The following is an 18,586-nucleotide window of genomic DNA, read 5'->3' on the forward strand; positions in this document are numbered from 1 at the left end:
CTCTAAATCCTAAATCCCTTGCCTGGGAGAGCCCTCGTGGCTGTATTGATGCTGTTGAGAGCTTGTAGTGACCCGCGCCTCCTCTGTCCAACACCTCTTGAAATTAATCAATCCAATAGTCATTAAGCAACTTCCTGACGACGGGGCATCTCCCTGATGGCTAATGGGAGGGGGGGGGGGGGGGGGGAGGGGGGGAGGATGCTAGGGGGTAGGAGAAGGGGGGGTGGAAGGGGGTAGTGGGGCTGGCACACAGCAGTTGTTGGGGCACTAATTGGATAAAGTGTTTCCCACTAATTAAGCTGCCTGTCCCCGTGTGAATTACCCTCCGCGCCGCGAGCCTCTGGAAGCAGTGTGTTTAATAACAGAATTTATTTGTAAATGAAAATGACACAAGCGTGAATATGATGGGAAAATATACTAGCTCCCCAGTGGGTAGGTCCCCAGTGGGTAGGTCCCCAGTGGGTAGGTCCCCAGTGGGTAGGTCCCCAGTGGGTAGGTCCCCAGTGGGTAGGTCCCCAGGGGGTAGCTCCCCAGTGGGTAGGTCCCCAGTGGGTAGGTCCCCAGTGGGTAGGTCCCCAGTGGGTAGGTCCCCAGTGGGTAGGTCCCCAGTGGGTAGGTCCCCAGTGGGTAGCTCCCCAGTGGGTAGGTCCCCAGTGGGTAGCTCCCCAGTGGGTAAGTCCCCAGTGGGTAGCTCCCCAGTGGGTAGGTCCCCAGTGGGTAGGTCCCCAGTGGGTAGGTCCCCAGTGGGTAGCTCCCCAGTGGGTAGGTCCCCAGTGGGTAGGTCCCCAGTGGGTAGCTCCCCAGTGGGTAGCTCCCCAGTGGGTAGCTCCCCAGTGGCTAGCTCCCCAGTGGCTAGGTCCCCCAGTGGGTAGCTCCCCAGTGGCTAGCTCCCCAGTGGCTAGGTCCCCAGTGGGTAGGTCCCCAGTGAGTAGGTCCCCAGGGGTAGCTCCCCAGTGGCTAGCTCCCCAGTGGCTAGCTCCCCAGTGGCTAGCTCCCCAGTGGCTAGGTCTCCAGTGGGTAGGTCCCCAGTGGCTAGGTCCCCAGTGGGTAGGTCCCCAGTGGGTAGCTCCCCAGTGGCTAGGTCCCCAGTGGGTAGCTCCCCAGTGGCTAGCTCCCCAGTGGCTAGCTCCCCAGTGGCTAGGTCTCCAGTGGGTAGGTCCCCAGTGGCTAGGTCCCCAGTGGGTAGGTCCCCAGTGGGTAGGTCCCCAGTGGGTAGGTCCCCAGTGGGTAGGTCCCCAGGGGGTAGCTCCCCAGTGGGTAGGTCCCCAGTGGGTAGCTCCCCAGTGGGTAGGTCCCCAGGGGGTAGCTCCCCAGTGGGTAGGTCCCCAGTGGGTAGGTCCCCAGTGGGTAGGTCCCCAGTGGGTAGGTCCCCAGTGGGTAGGTCCCCAGTGGGTAGCTCCCCAGTGGGTAGGTCCCCAGTGGGTAGGTCCCCAGTGGGTAGGTCCCCAGTGGGTAGCTCCCCAGTGGGTAGCTCCCCAGTGGGTAGGTCCCCAGTGGGTAGGTCCCCAGTGGGTAGCTCCCCAGTGGGTAGGTCCCCAGTGGGTAGGTCCCCAGTGGGTAGCTCCCCAGTGGGTAGCTCCCCAGTGAGTAGCTCCCCAGTGGCTAGCTCCCCAGTGGCTAGGTCCCCCAGTGGGTAGCTCCCCAGTGGCTAGCTCCCCAGTGGCTAGGTCCCCAGTGGGTAGGTCCCCAGTGGGTAGGTCCCCAGGGGTAGCTCCCCAGTGGCTAGCTCCCCAGTGGCTAGCTCCCCAGTGGCTAGCTCCCCAGTGGCTAGGTCTCCAGTGGGTAGGTCCCCAGTGGCTAGGTCCCCAGTGGGTAGGTCCCCAGTGGGTAGCTCCCCAGTGGCTAGGTCCCCAGTGGGTAGCTCCCCAGTGGCTAGCTCCCCAGTGGCTAGGTCCCCAGTGGCTAGGTCGCCAGTGGGTAGGTCCCCAGTGGCTAGGTCCCCAGTGGGTAGCTCCCCAGTGGGTAGCTCCTCAGTGGCTAGGTCCCCAGTGGGTAGCTCCTCAGTGGCTAGCTCCCCAGTGGCTAGCTCCCCAGTGGCTAGGTCCCCAGTGGGTAGGTCCCCAGTGGGTAGGTCCCCAGTGGGTAAGTCCCCAGTGGGTAGCTCCCCATTGGCTAGCTCCCCAGTGGCTAGGTCCCCAGTGGGTAGCTCCCCAGTGGCTAGGTCTCCAGTGGCTAGGTCCCCAGTGGGTAGGTCCCCAGTGGGTAGGTCCCCAGTGGGTAGCTCCCCATTGGCTAGCTCCCCAGTGGCTAGCTCCCCAGTGGCTAGGTCCCCAGTGGGTAGCTCCCCAGTGGCTAGGTCCCCAGTGGGTAGGTCCCCAGTGGGTAGGTCCCCAGTGGGTAGGTCCACAGTGGGTAGCTCCCCATTGGCTAGCTCCCCAGTGGCTAGCTCCCCAGTGGCTAGGTCCCCAGTGGGTAGCTCCCCAGTGGCAAGGTCCCCAGTGGGTAGCTCCCCATTGGCTAGCTCCCCAGTGGCTAGCTCCCCAGTGGCTAGGTCCCCAGTGGCTAGCTCCCCAGTGGCTAGCTCCCCAGTGGCTAGCTCCCCAGTGGCTAGCTCCCCAGTGGGTAGGTCCCCAATGGGTAGCTCCACAGTGGGTAGCTCCCCAGTGGGTAGCTCCACAGTGGGTAGCTCCACAGTGGGTAGCTCCCCAGTGGGTAGTAACCACTTGGGTTGGACGGTAGAGCGACAGTCTCGCTTCATGCTGGTCGGTGTTCAATCACCGACCAGCCACAAGTGGTTGGGCACTATTCCTTAACCCCCCCCTCCCCCCTCCCCCCCGTCCCTCCTGCTGAGAAAGTGAGTACTGCTTATTGCTGACATCTGACTACCTGCTGACATCTGACTTCCTGCTGATATCTGATTACCTGCTGATATCTGACTTCCTGCTATCTGACTACCTGCTAACATCTGACTTCCTGCTGATATCTGACTTCCTGCTGACACCTGACTTCCTGCTGACATCTGACTACCTGCTGATATCTGAGTTCCTGCTAACACCTGACTTCCTGCTGACATCTGACTTCCTGCTAACATCTGACTTCCTGCTGACAGCTGACTACCTGCTAGCTGCTAACATCTGACTTCCTGCTGACATCTGACTTCCTGCTGACATCTGACTTCCTGCTAACATCTGACTTCCTGCTGACATCTGACTTCCTGCTGACATCTGACTTCCTGCTGACATCTGACTTCCTGCTAACATCTGACTTCCTGCTGACATCTGACTTCCTGCTGACATCTGACTTCCTGCTAACACCTGACTTCCTGTTGACATCTGACTACCTGCTAGCTGCTAACATCTGACTTCCTGCTAACACCTGACTTCCTGCTGACATCTGACTACCTGCTAGCTGCTAACATCTGACTTCCTGCTAACACCTGACTTCCTGCTGACATCTGACTACCTGCTGATATCTGAGTTCCTGCTAACACCTGACTTCCTGCTGACATCTGACTTCCTGCTAACATCTGACTTCCTGCTAACATCTGACTTCCTGCTGACATCTGACTTCCTGCTGACATCTGACTACCTGCTAGCTGCTAACATCTGACTTCCTGCTGACATCTGACTTCCTGCTAACATCTGACTTCCTGCTAACACCTGACTTCCTGCTGACATCTGACTACCTGCTAGCTGCTAACATCTGACTTCCTGCTAACACCTGACTTCCTGCTGACATCTGACTACCTGCTAGCTGCTAACATCTGACTTCCTGCTAACACCTGACTTCCTGCTGACATCTGACTACCTGCTGATATCTGAGTTCCTGCTAACACCTGACTTCCTGCTGACATCTGACTTCCTGCTAACATCTGACTTCCTGCTAACATCTGACTTCCTGCTGACATCTGACTACCTGCTAGCTGCTAACATCTGACTTCCTGCTAGCTGCTAACATCTGACTTCCTGCTGACATCTGACTTCCTGCTAACATCTGACTTCCTGCTGACATCTGACTTCCTGCTGACATCTGACTTCCTGCTGACATCTGACTTCCTGCTAACAACTGACTTCCTGCTAACATCTGACTTCCTGCTGACAGCTGACTTCCTGCTTGCCGTTGAAGCAATCTTAAGATTCTGTGAAGTATCTCGCAGGTGAAAGAAACATTTTAATGACACAAACGTTAATGGTACGACTCCCACATATGTCAGACCAACCCTAGAGTATGCAGCTCAAGCACGGAATCCATACCTAGTCAAGCGTACGACCCAGAGGATCCTTATTTGTCAAATAGCATTATTTTTGGGGATTAATACTATTCATAATAAAGTTTAAAGAAACTTTTACACCCTAAGACAACAATTTGGTCTAAAAGACAGCTAGAAAGTGTAAATTATTGTCACGGAATGTTGTGGGTAAAGAATTGTTGCCGCATAAAAGATATTTTGTTGACCATTTTCCACAAGGAAGCATTCTGTTGACAAGGAAATTTATTTTCAGGAAGAGTACATTTATGTTGCAAGGAAAGTTTGGCGAGTGAGAATTCTGGTCTCGTTGATCAGATCAATTTTGGGGGTTTCTGAAAAACTGAGTTATATTGTCCCTGGTTATATTATACTGAGTTATATTGTCCTGGTTATAATTATACTAAGTTATATTGTCCCTGGTTATAATTATACCGAGTTATATTGTCCCTGGATATAATTATACTGAGTTATATTGTCCCTGGTTGTATTATACTGAGTTATATTGTCCCTGGTTGTATTATACTGAGTTATATTGTCCCTGGTTGTATTATACTGAGTTATATTGTCCATGGTTATAATTATACCGAGTTATATTGTCCCTGGTTATAATTATACTGAGTTATATTGTCCCTGGTTATAATTATACCGAGCTATATTGTCCCTGGTTATATTATACTGAGTTATATTGTCCCTGGTTATAATTATACTGAGTTATATTGGCCCTGGTTATAATTATACCGAGTTATATTGTCCCTGGTTATATTATACTGAGTTATATTGTCCCTGGTTATAATTATACCGAGGTATATTGTCCCTGGTTGTATTATACTGAGTTATATTGTCCCTGGTTGTATTATACTGAGTTATATTGTCCCTGGTTATAATTATACTGAGTTATATTGGCCCTGGTTATAATTATACCGAGTTATATTGTCCCTGGTTGTATTATACTGAGTTATATTGTCCATGGTTATAATTATACCGAGTTATATTGGCCCTGGTTATAATTATACCGAGTTATATTGTCCCTGGTTATATTATACTGAGTTATATTGTCCCTGGTTATAATTATACTGAGTTATATTGGCCCTGGTTATAATTATACCGAGTTATATTGTCCCTGGTTGTATTATACTGAGTTATATTGTCCATGGTTATAATTATACCGAGTTATATTGGCCCTGGTTATAATTATACCGAGTTATATTGTCCCTGGTTATAATTATACTGAGTTATATTGTCCCTGGTTATAATTATACTGAGTTATATTGTCCCTGGTTGTATTATACTGAGTTATATTGTCCCTGGTTATATTATACCGAGTTATATTGTCCTGGATATAATTATACTGAGTTATATTGTCCTGGTTATAATTATACCGAGTTATATTGCCCCTGGTTATATTATACCGAGTTATATTGCCCCTGGTTATATTATACTGAGTTATATTGTCCCTGGTTATATTATACTGAGTTATATTGTCCCTGGTTATATTATACTGAGTTATATTGTCCCTGGTTATAATTATACTGAGTTATATTGTCCCTGGTTATAATTATACTGAGTTATATTGTCCCTGGTTATAATTATACTGAGTTATATTGTCCCTGGTTATAATTATACTGAGTTATATTGTCCCTGGTTATAATTATACCGAGTTATATTGTCCCTGGTTATATTATACTGAGTTATATTGTCCCTGGTTATAATTATACCGAGTTATATTGTCCCTGGTTGTATTATACTGAGTTATATTGTCCCTGGTTGTATTATACTGAGTTATATTGTCCCTGGTTATAATTATACTGAGTTATATTGGCCCTGGTTATAATTATACCGAGTTATATTGTCCCTGGTTGTATTATACTGAGTTATATTGTCCATGGTTATAATTATACCGAGTTATATTGTCCCTGGTTATATTATACTGAGTTATATTGTCCCTGGTTATATTATACCGAGTTATATTGTCCCTGGTTATAATTATACTGAGTTATATTGTCCCTGGTTATATTATACTGAGTTATATTGTCCCTGGTTATATTATACCGAGTTATATTGTCCCTGGTTATAATTATACTGAGTTATATTGTCCCTGGTTATAATTATACTGAGTTATATTGTCCCTGGTTATAATTATACTGAGTTATATTGTCCCTGGTTATAATTATACCGAGTTATATTGTCCCTGGTTATAATTATACTGAGTTATATTGGCATAGTTATTCAGGAAAATAATTTATTTAAGGTCATTTTTTGTAATCATATTCTAATGTAATTGACGACTAAAACCTCTGAGTCTATAATAAGTGAGTCATTTATCCTCCTCGACTTTTTCCTTTCCACGTTTTCCTTTCACCTGATGAACCTGTTCATAAAGGAGTGTTATAGGTACCCAGGAGTTAGCCAACTGTTGCGGGTTGCAGTCTGGGGTTAGATCAGTCCAGTTGGCCTCTGGAAACCTTAAACCTGATGTCTCTGTTCACCTAGCAGTAAATAGGTACCTGGGAGTTAGGCCACTGTTGTGGGGGGGCGTATACCTGACAACGCGCCAGGAAAAATAGTAACGTGAATCAATGCATTTTTCCAACCGCTACTGTGTCAAGGCTTTGTCAAAATTCATTGCTTGTGAGACTTAGTCTTCCTTCTAAGACCCCTCCTAAGACCCCCCTCCTAAGACCCTCTCCTAAGACCCCCCTTCTAAGACCCCCCTCCAAAGACCCCCCTCCAAAGACCCCCCTCCAAAGACCCCCCTCCAAAGACCCCCCTCCAAAGACCCCCCTCCAAAGACCCCCCTCCAAAGACCCCCCTCCAAAGACCCCCCTCCTAAGACCCCCCTCCTAAGACCCCCCTCTTAAGACCCCCCACCTAAGACCCCCTCCTAAGACCCCCATCCTAAGACCCCCCTCCAAAGACCCCCCTCCTAAGACCCCCATCCTAAGACCCCATCCTAAGACCCCCTCCTAAGACCCCCTTCATCCCCCCCCCCTTCCAAACGGAAGCTGAAACGGAACGAGGTGAAAAATATATACATACCTTGTCACACAACCCCAGCTGCTTCCTCCTGCTCAGGGTGTAGATGAAGACCTCGCTCCGGGGGGGGGAGGAGAACACCGGAGACGGTGGGACCGAGTTGCTAGGTCACAACCCTGTGGCGGTCTTATACGTTGGTGTTGTTAAACCTCTTGTTGTTAACTACTAGTTGTTAGACCTCTTGTTGTTATTCGTACTCTGTTCATCGTCACTATCCTCGAAGATGTTCGTCATGACTTCGATACAGGATTGTTATTCACCGAGAGGTGTGGTGGTACTGGGTGTGGTGGTACTGGGTGTGGTGGTACTGGGTGTGTGGTGTTACTGGGTGTGTGGTGTTACTGGGTGTGTGGTGTTACTGGGTGTGGTGGTACTGGGTGTGTGGTGTTACTGGGTGTGGTGGTACTGGGTGTGTGGTGTTACTGGGTGTGTGGTGTTACTGGGTGTGTGGTGTTACTGGGAGTGTGGTGTTACTGGGTGTGGTGGTACTGGGTGTGGTGGTACTGGGTGTGTGGTGTTACTGGGTGTGTGGTGTTACTGGGTGTGGTGGTACTGGGTGTGGTGTTACTGGGTGTGTGGTGTTACTGGGTGTGTGGTGTTACTGGGTGTGTGGTGTTACTGGGTGTGGTGGTACTGGGTGTGGTGTTACTGGGTGTGGTGTTACTGGGTGTGGTGTTACTGGGTGTGTGGTGTTACTGGGTGTGTGGTGTTACTGGGTGTGTGGTGTTACTGGGTGTGTGGTGTTACTGGGTGTGGTGTTACTGGGTGTGTGGTGTTACTGGGTGTGTGGTGTTACTGGGTGTGTGGTGTTACTGGGTGTGTGGTGTTACTGGGTGTGTGGTGTTACTGGGTGTGTGGTGTTACTGGGTGTGTGGTGTTACTGGGAGTGTGGTGTTACTGGGTGTGGTGTTACTGGGTGTGTGGTGTTACTGGGTGTGTGGTGTTACTGGGTGTGTGGTGTTACTGGGTGTGTGGTGTTACTGGGTGTGTGGTGTTACTGGGAGTGGTGGTACTGGGTGTGGTGGTACTGGGTGTGGTGGTACTGGGAGTGGTGTTACTGGGTGTGTGGTGTTACTGGGTGTGGTGCTACTGGGTGTGGTGTTACTGGGTGTGGTGTTACTGGGTGTGTGGTGTTACTGGGTGTGTGGTGTTACTGGGTGTGTGGTGTTACTGGGTGTGTGGTGTTACTGGGTGTGTGGTGTTACTGGGTGTGTGGTGTTACTGGGTGTGGTGGTGTTACTGGGTGTGATGTTACTGGGTATGATGTTACTGGGTGTGTGGTGTTACTGGGTGTGTGGTGTTACTGGGTGTGTGGTGTTACTGGGTGTGTGGTGTTACTGGGTGTGGTGGTGTTACTGGGTGTGTGGTGTTACTGGGTGTGTGGTGTTACTGGGTGTGTGGTGTTACTGGGAGTGTGGTGTTACTGGGTGTGTGGTGTTACTGGGTGTGTGGTGTTACTGGGTGTGTGGTGTTACTGGGTGTGGTGGTGTTACTGGGTGTGATGTTACTGGGTGTGTGGTGTTACTGGGTGTGTGGTGTTACTGGGTGTGTGGTGTTACTGGGAGTGTGGTGTTACTGGGAGTGTGGTGTTACTGGGAGTGTGGTGTTACTGGGTGTGTGGTGTTACTGGGTGTGTGGTGTTACTGGAAGTGTGCTGTTACTGGGAGTGTGCTGTTACTGGGAGTGTGCTGTTACTGGGAGTGTGGTGTTTGTTACTGTACTGACTCCGTCACTGGAGTGTGGAGTGGCGATTTCAGCGCCATCTATGGACCTGCACGCCAACTCCCAGGTATTGGGTGCTACGCAGTCCAAGCCATCTGTTGGTGGTGTCGGGGCATCGGTGAAGGGCTCCGGTATCCTGCCTCAATTAGAAGGGGATGTCGATGATAACTTCTGGCGGGTGGCGTATTGAGATCAACGCCATCTAGGTTGCGACTGCAATTACAATTTCAGTTCCCCGGTGGAAGGGTGTCATCCTAAGGTCACCCAGAATACTGTCTGTCAAGTTAATGACGTTTTATGTTCAGATAAGGAGGCGATTACGTCGAGGAGGGCAGTCCAAGAACTCTTGACTTGGTCCTGTGAGAGGACAAAGTGGCCGCCGTCGGTAGTAGCAGTGTTGGATGGACCGACGTACCCGGGACTGTCCAGGAAGAGTTACGCGGCGACAGCGGTGCGTCTGTTGAGAAGTGCTGCTAGAGACTAATGCCAGGGTGCTAACTACCCCTGTGGTTGTTCGAGACCCTTGTCATTGTGTTGCTGAAACCCTCTGCCAGTGTGTTCACCTAGTTGTGCTTGCATGGGTTGAGCTCTGCTCTTTTGCCCCGCCTCTCAACTGTCAATATATCAATCAACTGCTTCTGACTAATTTTTTATTTTTTTTTTCAAACCCCCCCAAGGTAGCAGCCCGTAACAGCTGTCTAACTCCCAGGTACCTATTTACTGCTAGGCAACAGGGGCATCAGGGTGAAAGAAACTCTGCACATTTTTGTTTCTCGTCGGTGCCGGGAATCGAATCAGGGCCACAGGATTACGTGTCCAGCATGCTAGCCACACAGCCACCGGTGCCCATGTGTGTATCTGGAGAGCGGAGGTGTGGGGTTACTGGGTGTGAATTCTGGGCCCCACAGAGGCACCATTACCCCCCCACCATGGGCCCCACAGAGGCACCATTACCCCCCCCCCACCATGGGCCACACAGAGGCACCATTCCTCCCTGCCGTGGGCCACACAGGGGTACCATTCCTCCCCGCCGTGGGCCACACAGGGGTACCATTCCTCCCCGCCGTGGGCCACACAGGGGCACCATTCCTCCCTGCCGTGGGCCACACAGGGGTACCATTCCTCCCCGCCGTGGGCCACACAGGGGTACCATTCCTCCCCGCCGTGGGCCACACAGGGGCACCATTCCTCCCCGCCGTGGGCCACACAGAGGCACCATTCCTCCCCGCCGTGGGCCACACAGGGGTACCATTCCTCCCCGCCGTGGGCCACACAGGGGCACCATTCCTCCCCGCCGTGGGCCACACAGGGGCACCATTCCTCCCTGCCGTGGGCCACACAGGGGTACCATTCCTCCCCGCCGTGGGCCACACAGGGGTACTATTCCTCCCTGCCGTGGGCCACACAGGGGTACCATTCCTCCCCGCCGTGGGCCACACAGGGGTACCATTCCTCCCTGCCGTGGGCCACACAGGGGCACCATTCCCCCCCCCACCATGGGCCACACAGGGGTACCATTCCTCCCCGCCGTGGGCCACACAAAGGCACCATTCCCCCCCCCCACCATGGGCCACACAGGGGTACCATTCCTCCCCGCCGTGGGCCACACAGAGGCACCATTCCTCCCCCCCCCCCGCCGTGGGCCACACAGGGGCACCATTCCTCCCCCCCCCCCGCCGTGGGCCACACAGGGGCACCATTCCTCCCCCCCCCCCGTGGGCCACACAGGGGCACCATTCCTCCCCCCCCCCCCCCCGCCGTGGGCCACACAGGGGCACCATTCCTCCCCCCCCCCCGCCGTGGGCCACACAGGGGCACCATTCCTCCCCTCCCCCCCCGCCGTGGGCCACACAGGGGCACCATTCCTCCCCCCCCCCCGCCGTGGGCCACACAGGGGCACCATTCCTCCCCCCCCCCGCCGTGGGCCACACAGGGGCACCATTCCCCCTCGCCTGGACCACACAGAGGCACCAAAGCACCAGAGACAGTGGGCTCAAGACCCGGGTTTGGACTAATGAAGGGTTATAACGAGGTGTTAAGTGTTTGAAGAGGCGTCGTTCCGGCGGCCTCTGTGGAATATTCTCCTCCTTAATTACGGACTATTAAGCTCCTGGGCGGCTCCCAGGAAGCATTTGGATAACTCCCACACATCCTCAAACGACTTCCTTTAGATAATTAGGATCTGCCTTGGCTACAATTTATCTGACGCTTCCTTTTAAGGATCCTTATGAACTTGAGTGGCATTTGGGATCTTGAGGTTATCTTGAGATGATTTCGGGGCTTTTAGTGTCCCCGCGGCCCGGTCCTCGACCAGGCCTCCACCCCCAGGAAGCAGCCCGTGACAGCTGACTAACACCCAGGTACCTATTTTACTGCTAGGTAACAGGGGCATTCAGGGTGAAAGAAACTTTTGCCCATTTGTTTCTGCCTCGTGCGTGTACGACTCTTCAATAATACTTTTCTTGAGCATCAAAACACTCAGCCTAGCCGATTGTTGGCATAACTATTGTTGGGGGGGTCTTAGCTCCCCCTCTTACTGGGGGCTACTGATCACCACCGGGGGAGGGGGCGACCTTTGTAGAGTAGAGTTCCTTAGAGTAGAGAACTTAGTAGAGGTCCTCCCACAAACCCAACCTTGCACTCGTTGCAAGTAAAGTTGTTGTTGTTGTTAAAGATTCGCTACCTGGAACAAAGTTCCAAGTAGCACGGGCTATGGTGAGCCCGTAACAAGTAAAGTACCTCGATCCTCCTTGGCCTCCTCCTGCAGGTGGGTCCGTGAACACGGAGGCGTGCACCAGGTCCCCTCCATGGAGCTCCCCAACATATCAGTCCAAACAGGTCGCCACCTGAGCCAACTTGCACACACACACACACACACACACACGGCCCAGTAAAACTAACTCAGTGGTGTGCGAGTTCGGCCCCAGTAGGCAGGGGGCGCGGAGGTGCCCACCTGTGCTCCAGTCGTTGCCCAGTGTGTGTGTGTGTGGTGGTGGAGGTGGGCTGCCTCGTCGTTTGCTGACGTGGCTTGCGTGATGGGTGGGGGGACCCCTCCCCCCTGTTTCGTGGGGGGGGGGAACCCCTCCTCTCTTTTTTGCGGGGGGGGGGGTGGGGGGAATCCCTCCTCCCTGTTTTGTGGGGTCGTTCAGTGGGCCCGGAATTTACTGAACGGATCGATTATCTTACCATGGAATTAGTTTAGTGTGACATGCTGCGCATCTCCGTAGCTGCACTCTATGGTGTGGAATTGGTATCGAGCTATTGTGAAGTTTGTGGAAGAGGAAGACTACCGGGTGTTTTTACAATGCTACGACGGGGGGGTCCTTGCCCCCTGTCGGGCCCTGCTGGTACGGTGACTGTTTCCCACCAGAGTGGTACTCTCACTTCTGTCAGCGCTCGTGGTGCGCCCCCGGAGTTCCCGGAAGAGCTACTGAGGAGGTATTTTGGCCGGTTTGGAACTGTCGAGAGAGTGAGGATTAATTTGGTTTCCTCCGGTAAACTTAATCTCAACGGCAAAGTAAGACATTAGCGGCGCTGCCGAGGACGACATCTTCGAGGTCTGAGTTAAGGGTGTTCGGAGTAGTATCCGCACTCTGGGGATGCGGCTCCGGTCATATGTCATCTACATAACGACAATATACAGTTATGTAGATGACATATTCGTAATAGTAAAAGACTCAGATGAACTAATTGACCTAAAAAGACACCTAGAGAGAGAGTCAGTACTCCGATTTACACATGAAAATAGTGAAAATAACAGTCTACCATTCCTGGATGTACTAATAACAAAAACGAGAACCTCTTTAAGCACCAACGTATATACCAAGCCCACTAACATAGGATTATGCCTGAACGGTAGAAGTGAGTGCCCCCAAAGATACAAAGCCAGTGTTCTCAATGCTTATATTCATCGACCTCTTACCCACTGCTCTGAATGGAGCAACGTGAGTAGAGAGTTTGAAAGAGTAACTCGGGTATTGGTGAACAACGGATATAGCAACGCGGAAATAAACGCTGCTATAAGAAGACACTTGGACCGTTGGTATAATCCAGAACCTAGAACAGAAACCACAACACCCCCAATAAAATTATATTACAAATCAACCATGCACAGTGAACATATAAAAGAGGAAAGAATAATGAAAGAAATAATCCGTAAAGGAGTAAAAAGCACTACTCCTAACCAAAACATAAACCTGATAATATTCTACAAAACCAAGAAGACTTCCGAACTCCTTATCAAAAACAGCCCGAAGCCGACGGAGAACCCTCTACAGCAGTCAAGCGTTGTATACATGTACACTTGCCCCCACGAAGGATGTAACCTTCAATGTAAGTACATAGGTATGACGTCGACCAAGCTGACGAGGCGTTTGACATGCCATCTTCAATCCGGTGCCCCCAGGAGGCCCATGACATCACTCTAACAAGAGAAATGTTGAACAAAAATACCTGTATAATAGACAAAACCCAAGATGCAAGAAGATTACAAATTCTTGAAGCAATCCACATAAGAATAGAACAACCTATCATGAACACCAAAGTCACGGAACTATTTACTCTACCCACCATGAGAGTAAGGACAAGACCAGAACATAACGATGCCAACATAGAAGACACTGCTCAACATAACAGGCCAATTACACTTGATTAATCTTTGTATGTAGTTAGCAGCTGCCTCGTATGGGCCAATAGGCCTTCCGCAGTTACCTCTATTCTTATGTTTCACCCCCCCCCCCTTTATCCCTTATGTATCCCCCCATGTTTTCACTTTTATTGTCTTATCACCTGACCCAGTGCGGGTATAAAATCAACCAAACCTGAAAATTCTTTTCACTTGAGAATGAACCATGGAGGTTCGAAACGTTGTGCAAATTGTATAAATAAGTGTAATACATTCTATAGTAATTCACTTCTTTTCTTCACCTTGAAATTACGAAAATGAGTTTTAGAGAACTCCTATTTCAACTAAGCCCTGATGGTAAGAAAATAGTTAGAGGGATAGAAGCCCTAAATCAAAAGATAGTAAATACAGAATATGCTGTCATATTCAATGAGACATGTTTGAAAGAAAACCTGCTGCCAGTATACACCAATATATTATATATATATATATATATATATATATATATATATATATATATATATATATATATATTATTATATATATATATATATATATATATATATATATATATATATATATATATATATATATATAATATATATATATATATAATGACAGTGTCAGACCACGAAAAAAGAATTGAAACAGGAATTTCCTTAAGTACTTTCGTATTTAATAATACATCTTCAGAAGGATTAATAATTTATCTTCATCGGTGCTGACAGGTGGCATCCGACTCGTCGTAAGTCTACGGCACGCTCGTCTTCTCCGTGCACGTCCCCCACTAGTAGCTCCATACCCGTGTACACGTTGAGGACACGGCAGGCTGGCACCACTCTCGGCTTCCTCCCTCGCTACTGGTCTGTTGCCACTTTCTCTGCAGTCTCGTCGACAGTAACTAATTCTCAGGCCTTCCTTCTCAGTAGACCCCAGTCTGTCTTCTCTTCAGTCTCTCTCAGCTACCAATGCTGAATGCGGACTAATAGAACAAGAACCCGGCAATGTGATGTTATAGTGACCAGAACACGCCTGGGATATAGACGTATCTGGCAGCTTTCTCAAAACCCAAATGTCGAGTACACAATGTGTCAACTTTGTGAAAGAGAAAACATGCACTCTCTTGAACATTATATTGTAGAATGTCCCATATTGTCTGACTTTCGCCCTCCTGGGCTAAGGTATGCTGAACTCTGTAATTACTATATGAGTACTGGAACACTTGATGATATATTGGACTTGTACCCAAGATTAACCATGTATTGTATAAATTATACAATGTATATATATATATGATGTAACTATATAACTTGAGCTTGTAAAAGCACCTTCATCACCTTCAGTGATTAAGTGCTTAATTGCACACTAGTTTCTTTATCAGCTATCTCACCCTGTCAGGGTAAATGAGACAAATGTATGTGAATGCATGTGTGTGTATATATGTATATGTGTGTGTGTATGTATATGTATGGGTATAAAGTATATATGGAAGCTGATCAGAATTACATTTCACCTTTGTGAATGTACATTAATGACACTATGTAAAAGACACATCTAACACTTTATGTTGGGCATACGTAAATCTGTGTATCTATGTATTTACGTATGTAAGTTAGCTTAGCATTTTAAAAGCACCGAATCACCTTCTGTGGTTGAGTGTTCAATAAACCCTTGAACTATATGTTTAACACTTCTCTAACCCTGTCCATGGAGGACAGAAGAAAATGTATATATGCTGGTTAGCATTGTAAATGTGTGGCCACGTCTGTGGTAGAAAATAATAATAATAAAAAAAAAAAGCTACCAATGCTTGTGGCCCGCAGGACATGTCACGCACTCCTCCCAGTACCGTCTTCAGACCATCACAGGTTTTGTCGGCCTCTGGCTCCTGGTGTCCTCTTCCACCAGCGAAGCTCTGCCCCCAGAAGTTGCCATGAAAGATGACACGCCTTCCTCGTCGTCTGCAATTGTAACTTTGGCCAAAAAGTACCTTCCAGAAGCCTATTCGACTCCCAGGCTAGAGAGCTCTCGAGCGCTCTTCCGCTCGGTTCCGTCACAGGGAAAGTTCTCCCACTTTCTTCCCGCCCAGAGCTAAGGGCGCCCGCCATCCTGCAACGTCACGCTTTGGGTGCCACGCCATTGGTCAACAACGCCACACCCCCGCTACTGACCAATCAGCAGGCAGCGGGCATGGCTACCACAATGCACCGTAGCCACGCCCCCTTGGGTGGCAAAGCACTCCTCCTCTGAAGATCCACTCCGCCATCTTTATCCTGGCAGAAAAAGCCTAAAGCCATTATTATAGTGTGGGTTGGTGGTGGTGTCGTCGTTGATCCTTGTTTCTGGACAGCCCAACCCACAACTCGGTAGAGTGCTTATACTTCACCAGGAGATCACCCTTGGCGCTTCTGGCTCTTGGAGAGGGGCTCAACGTCATACGTTTAGGGGATACGGCTCCAATACTTAGCCTCGTTGTCACGTGCACACACCCACTCGAGCCGCTGTGACTCCCCACTCTCTCCTTATGTGATATGATCTCCTCAGTCCCCTTTGACTTATTATTTTCCGTCCTACCCTGTCCACAGCTGTGGTTCTTGGTTCTTTCTCTCTCCTTCTTTACTATTTCCTGGGAAGTCTCACTAGAACAAGGGCAAACACCAGCAAATTTGAATACATTTACTGGACAAAGCACATACATAATACATACACACATATAATAATAATGAATCCTACACTATACTATTACAGTCAGGTTGCACTCCAACACCATCTGAACTCTATCATCAGCTTATCAAGTGGTATCCTATCTCCTGATTCACCATCTGATACTATCAACCTCCTCAAGTAGATCAAGTCTTATAATACAATGTTGCATTATCAGCAAGAGAATATATATATCTATAAGCACATACAAGGAAAATCAGCGTATGAATGCAATAATATATACATCAGTATAAATGTTCCTTGATATATAACAATAATCAATCGATCACCCTATCAGTCCTAGAACACATACACCTGTAGGTAATCATGCCTACGACTGTAACTCTGTACTTCAGTATAAACACTCCTCGGCACAAGAATGGTAAACAATCACTCACCTTTCACTGTGTCTTGCACGCTAATGACAACCAAACACTCTATCACCTCCCTACAAGTATTCATTTAGAACTTGCCTTCCACATCTGGAAGTTCACTACCCTGACATCTTCAGGTTCTTCCGGGTTTATCTACCAAGATCCTCTGCAGCTCTTCCTGGCTGCTACACCATGACGTTCCCTCGAGCAACTATGGTGCTTCACGACCTCTACAGAAGCACGTGACACTCCTCTTCACTGCTTCTCCTCACAGCTCGAGGTCCTCTCCTCCACTACCTTGGAGTCTCATCAACTACTCCCTCTGTGCTGGCTTCAAAGTTCTCAGCAACTTCTTCCCCAAAGACAAACCTGCAACCCATTGACACTCCAATAAAAATGTTTCCCCTTAAACACATTAACAAAAATAACCACACAATATGTTTGCCTCCAACACCTATCTGCTCTCTACATATTGTGAGAGTGGACTCCCCCACTTTGGGCTGGTCCATGCTCCGCCTTGCCCGGCGGTCCTCACTCTGGGAGGGTCCTCCGCCGCCAGGAGCTGGGCTCCCTCAGTCACCTGCCAGCGCTCAGAGGAGACGGACGTCGCTCCGTCCACAAGGATGTTCCTCCCTCTCCACTCTCTTATTTTAGGACTTCTGCCTTATCAAAACATGTCTAACTTATCAATAAACATTGCTACTGTCGCTGAGCACACGACCAACTACAAGTAATCACTATGAACTGGCTTAAATTGTGCTTACCACAGATTGTCTGGTCAAGGACGCTCCTCCCTCTGACGGTGTCTGGTCAGGGCACTTCCACGGCCCACGATAATGTCTCTGGGCGGCTTAATAAACACTCCTCGCCGTCCAGAACTTGAGACCACAACGTTCCCAGCTCGATTCCACAGCTGGAACGTCTGCACACTTCTCATCTCTTGGAGATATATCACTAGGGGTTCCTTTCTGACGGGAGCTCAAACGGAGCACGGCTTCCCCCTACGATGTCTGGCACTCAAGTGAGCTCAAAGCCCTCCAGAAGCGAGCCTCACGCCTCCAGCAAATTATCCACATCTCCTAACCAGTCATTTATCTATCTTCTTATTCACTGCCCATAATCTCAAATTGTTTATTGAATTCAACCAACTATTTTACATCTGTGTTATCACCTCTATTTCCTAGACCTTCTAGTCAGGTCAGGCTTGATAGACAAATTCTCAAAGGGGAGACTCGTTTTTCGGCTACCTGGGATCATAACACCATTTTACAAACAAACAAATCATATATGCCGTCAACCGACATCTCAGGCGTCTCCTTGACTGCACAAAATCACTTCACCATTCTTAGAGGTATATACATCAGGGAGATATGACTCTTATAAGCGGGATATAGGGTAACAAAACCTAACAAATTATAACATGCATTTGGAGGGGAAAAGTTCCTGCATTTTGCTCCAAAGGATATTCTGTCTGTAACTCCAAAGACATCCGTTATCCCTACCACCAAACCCAAGACAATTGTAATTGTTTATATTTAAATGTTTGGTATATTTATGGGTGAAAATGCTCCACTAAGGCACACTGACGTGATGAAGAAGCATCGGTGACGAGTCGTTTGATCGTTAAGGAAGAGAGGTCATGCAGACGTCGAGGCTACCTGGGTGGTAGAGCAGCTGTCAGCAGTTGCAACATCAGTAAGGGAAATGAAGGTTTCACACTGGTTGCTGTGGGAGGCTTATGGGAGACCTTCCCAGGTGCTCCTCCCTCACTGACAACACAGTATATTTATTTAACAAACAAACACAACGCGGCTATGGGTCTTAACTCTCCCATGCTGCCGTATCCCACGGTGAATGTCTTGAATGTATTAATGTAATTCATGGTAAATATAAAGCTGTATTGACGGAGTAGTCGAGTAGTCGACACCTCTGTCAATTATT

The 18,586-nt window shown here is 49.2% G+C and overlaps 2 protein-coding genes across 2 annotated transcripts; both read right to left on the minus strand.

Annotated features, from left to right (window-relative positions):
- Nucleotides 1-3,337: 3,337 nt before the first annotated feature.
- On the minus strand, nucleotides 3,338-3,847 carry LOC138355847 (uncharacterized). Its single transcript, XM_069311387.1, has 2 exons — nucleotides 3,709-3,847; nucleotides 3,338-3,510 (listed from the first exon to the last, which is right to left on the minus strand). The coding sequence occupies exons 1-2, from the start codon at nucleotides 3,845-3,847 to the stop codon at nucleotides 3,338-3,340; spliced, it is 312 nt and encodes a 103-aa protein (XP_069167488.1).
- An 11-nt stretch (nucleotides 3,848-3,858) lies between these two features.
- On the minus strand, nucleotides 3,859-7,456 carry LOC138355848 (putative uncharacterized protein DDB_G0282499). Its single transcript, XM_069311388.1, has 5 exons — nucleotides 7,401-7,456; nucleotides 6,148-6,253; nucleotides 5,418-5,657; nucleotides 4,622-4,741; nucleotides 3,859-4,089 (listed from the first exon to the last, which is right to left on the minus strand). The coding sequence occupies exons 1-5, from the start codon at nucleotides 7,454-7,456 to the stop codon at nucleotides 3,859-3,861; spliced, it is 753 nt and encodes a 250-aa protein (XP_069167489.1).
- Nucleotides 7,457-18,586: the final 11,130 nt, after the last annotated feature.

Source organism: Procambarus clarkii, chromosome 69, assembly GCF_040958095.1.
Source record: "Procambarus clarkii isolate CNS0578487 chromosome 69, FALCON_Pclarkii_2.0, whole genome shotgun sequence".
Lineage (NCBI taxonomy): Eukaryota > Metazoa > Arthropoda > Malacostraca > Decapoda > Cambaridae > Procambarus > Procambarus clarkii.